Source organism: Sinocyclocheilus anshuiensis, unplaced genomic scaffold (assembly GCF_001515605.1).
Source record: "Sinocyclocheilus anshuiensis isolate Anshui unplaced genomic scaffold, SAMN03320099.WGS_v1.1 scaffold1239, whole genome shotgun sequence".
NCBI lineage: Eukaryota > Metazoa > Chordata > Actinopteri > Cypriniformes > Cyprinidae > Sinocyclocheilus > Sinocyclocheilus anshuiensis.
In genome coordinates this window covers 772693-775227 of record NW_015540949.1, presented here as the reverse complement: position 1 = coordinate 775227, position 2535 = coordinate 772693, and the positions used below count along the sequence as shown (strand labels likewise).

Genomic DNA, 2535 nt, shown 5'->3' with positions numbered 1-2535 from the left:
TTGTTTCTCCTCTATGCCCCGCCTTTCTGAAACGCGTCGATTTTTACAAAGCTCATCGTTCTGAAAAGCGTGGTGCGCTCTGATTGGCCAGCTATCCAGGGCGTTGTGATTGATCGAATACCTCAAGCGTGTAACGGAAATGTTACGCCCCTTACCATACTGTGCTGCCGTGTCCCGGCCGGAGCGACGAGACAAAAACAATAAAACCCATTACAAACGAGGCATTTGTTGCATCCAGTGGAGACATAATTACTGATTATAATGACTTATACTGTCTTTTTACACGTTGCATTGCATATCGCGCCGCGTAAACATAAAACCATTTGTCTGCATTTGTGATCGGAGAAACGACAAACAACAAGCGCTACTCTACACTGCTCAAAACTCGCGTTTGAATCATCAGTGGCAAATTCTTTAAATATGAAAACATACTTACAGACTGTGAGTCAGAACGGACGGCATTGTAGGCTACTCTCCCAGGTTCAAGAAACAGTCAAAGAGAAAGGAAAACTTGAAATCGCATCATATGACCCCTTTAACACAATTAATCATGCATAAGCAGTGGCATTGATTGAACATATTTTCTCACACTATAAACTGCTGTGCATTATTAGATCTGGGCCCGTATTCTTAAAGATTCTAAGAATCCTCTCAGAGAGCTCCTAATTTAGCTTAAAATTTTCTAACTAGGAGTCTTAGCTTAAAAGTGATTCAGGGCCAATCTGAGAGCAACTCTGAGCGAGGAAAAGACAAAAACTTTTATCTTAGTGAGGAGGCAGGGTTGACCCCGTTGCTAGCTATGACACAGTCTTTTGAAGACTGTGAATGGTTGGTTGTTCAAGAAGGAAATAAAAGAGCACTTTTAAGAGTAGGGTCTATTATAAGCCTTCACTTTGAAATTACAGGTGTAATTTTTCCTATTTTACCATACATCTCTCTCTCACACACACACACACACACACACATTATATATGTATGTATATTCTTTATTTTTTATTTACCATGCTGTCATATTTAACGTATTTTATAGGAAATGAACGGCGACACAATTAGGTTCTGAAAGTGCTGCAATTGTTTGTGTGATCACTTTGCTTATAGAAGGTTGTGACAGACCCAAATCATCACTGCTGCATAGTTGTATTTTCCAGTTGTCAAATATGTTAATGTAGTTAATGTAGTGATTTACATTCATTTCTGGCGCTATGGCTTTTCTGCGTGGTGTCGGAGATGTTAGTGTGTCTCTAATAAGATCGGTCACAAACATGATCCCTGCACCATCTAATGTGTAGCGTCTTGTTAACTCACTGTCATGCATTGTGTGCAACACATTTCTTCTCCCTCTTTATGTTTCGTCCATTTTCTCCACTGCTAAAGAAACTCTCAAGCCTCTTAAAAGTCCCTGTCCGTACTCCTAACAATTTTGGATCTTAAGACCTCTTTTAAGGGTTAAGATGCGTTCTAAATTACTTTTTTCTTTACTAGAATCTTTTCTTTAATTTTAAGAGGAAACACCCACATTTCTAAGAATTTTCTTAGAATTTTGTTACTAGGAGCAACTTTTAGCACTAAGATTTTGCATGAATACGGGCCTTGTTCTGCTGTTTGTTTTGTTCAGGTTGGATACAGAGAAGACGCTGTCCCTCACACACTCAGGAGAGCTTGAGGTTCTTCTGTCTCGTTTGTGAAGAGCTCACCTGTAAGGACTGTCAACTGATCTCTCATAGGGGGCACAGGTATAGTCCATATTTACCCAATCATAGCAATACATGAGAAGATTAAAACTATATAGGCTTTTTTTGCGTTTTGGGTAATTATTTCCCATCTATTTGCTTTGTGATATTGGGAGGAGTCAGAGCAAAAGTATGCGTCAGTTTCTTTGACACATGTTTTGATATTCCTCCCCAACAATACCTTATCACAGTCTCTATAGCCATGTTTTTCCATGTCCATCTCTGTGTCAGTTTTGTGAAGCAGGAGGAAGCTGTGGGATCTCAAAGGCAGCGGCTGCAGAGTTTGTTGGACTCCATCAGACATCAGAAAGAGCCGGTCAGCAGCAGCTTGCTGCACCTAGAGGCAAGGTAACTGAATGAAGCCGTGTGGACTACAGTATGCAAGTTGAAGGAACAGTCTGTCAATAAAAAAAAAAAAAACTGGATATACTCTTAAAAGTCGTTCTCAAAGCTCACATTGTTTCACCCATATTTCTTAAAGGGATAATAAGAATGTTACCGTCATCAAACAGAATGACTTTCTTCTGTTGAACATTAAAGTGGTGAATTATCCCTTTAAGGAAAATGGGTGTTTTTATATATATATATATATATATATATATATATATATATATTTGCCTCGAATGCAGTCTGGACGCATCAATGTTATTTGGCAAAATTCAGAGGCAGTCTGCAGATTTTGGCCAGTAATTATTGCATAGTGTATGAGCGGCACAGACTTTAAACTATGATTCCATCCAGACAGAGCATATCAAACATATTTTGAGCATGGCTCGTAACAAAAAAAGCATCTTCTATTACAAAT

At 38.9% G+C, this 2535-nt stretch overlaps 1 protein-coding gene across 1 annotated transcript in view; it reads left to right on the top strand.

Moving 5' to 3' along the window:
- The window catches only part of trim33l (tripartite motif containing 33, like), an 18403-nt gene that overhangs the window by 3582 nt on the left and 12286 nt on the right, over positions 1–2535 (top strand). The window contains exons 4-5 of the mRNA XM_016488039.1: positions 1616–1733; positions 1962–2078. Coding sequence (XP_016343525.1) covers positions 1616–1733; positions 1962–2078 — 235 coding nt within the window. The remainder of the gene's footprint in view (positions 1–1615; positions 1734–1961; positions 2079–2535) is intronic.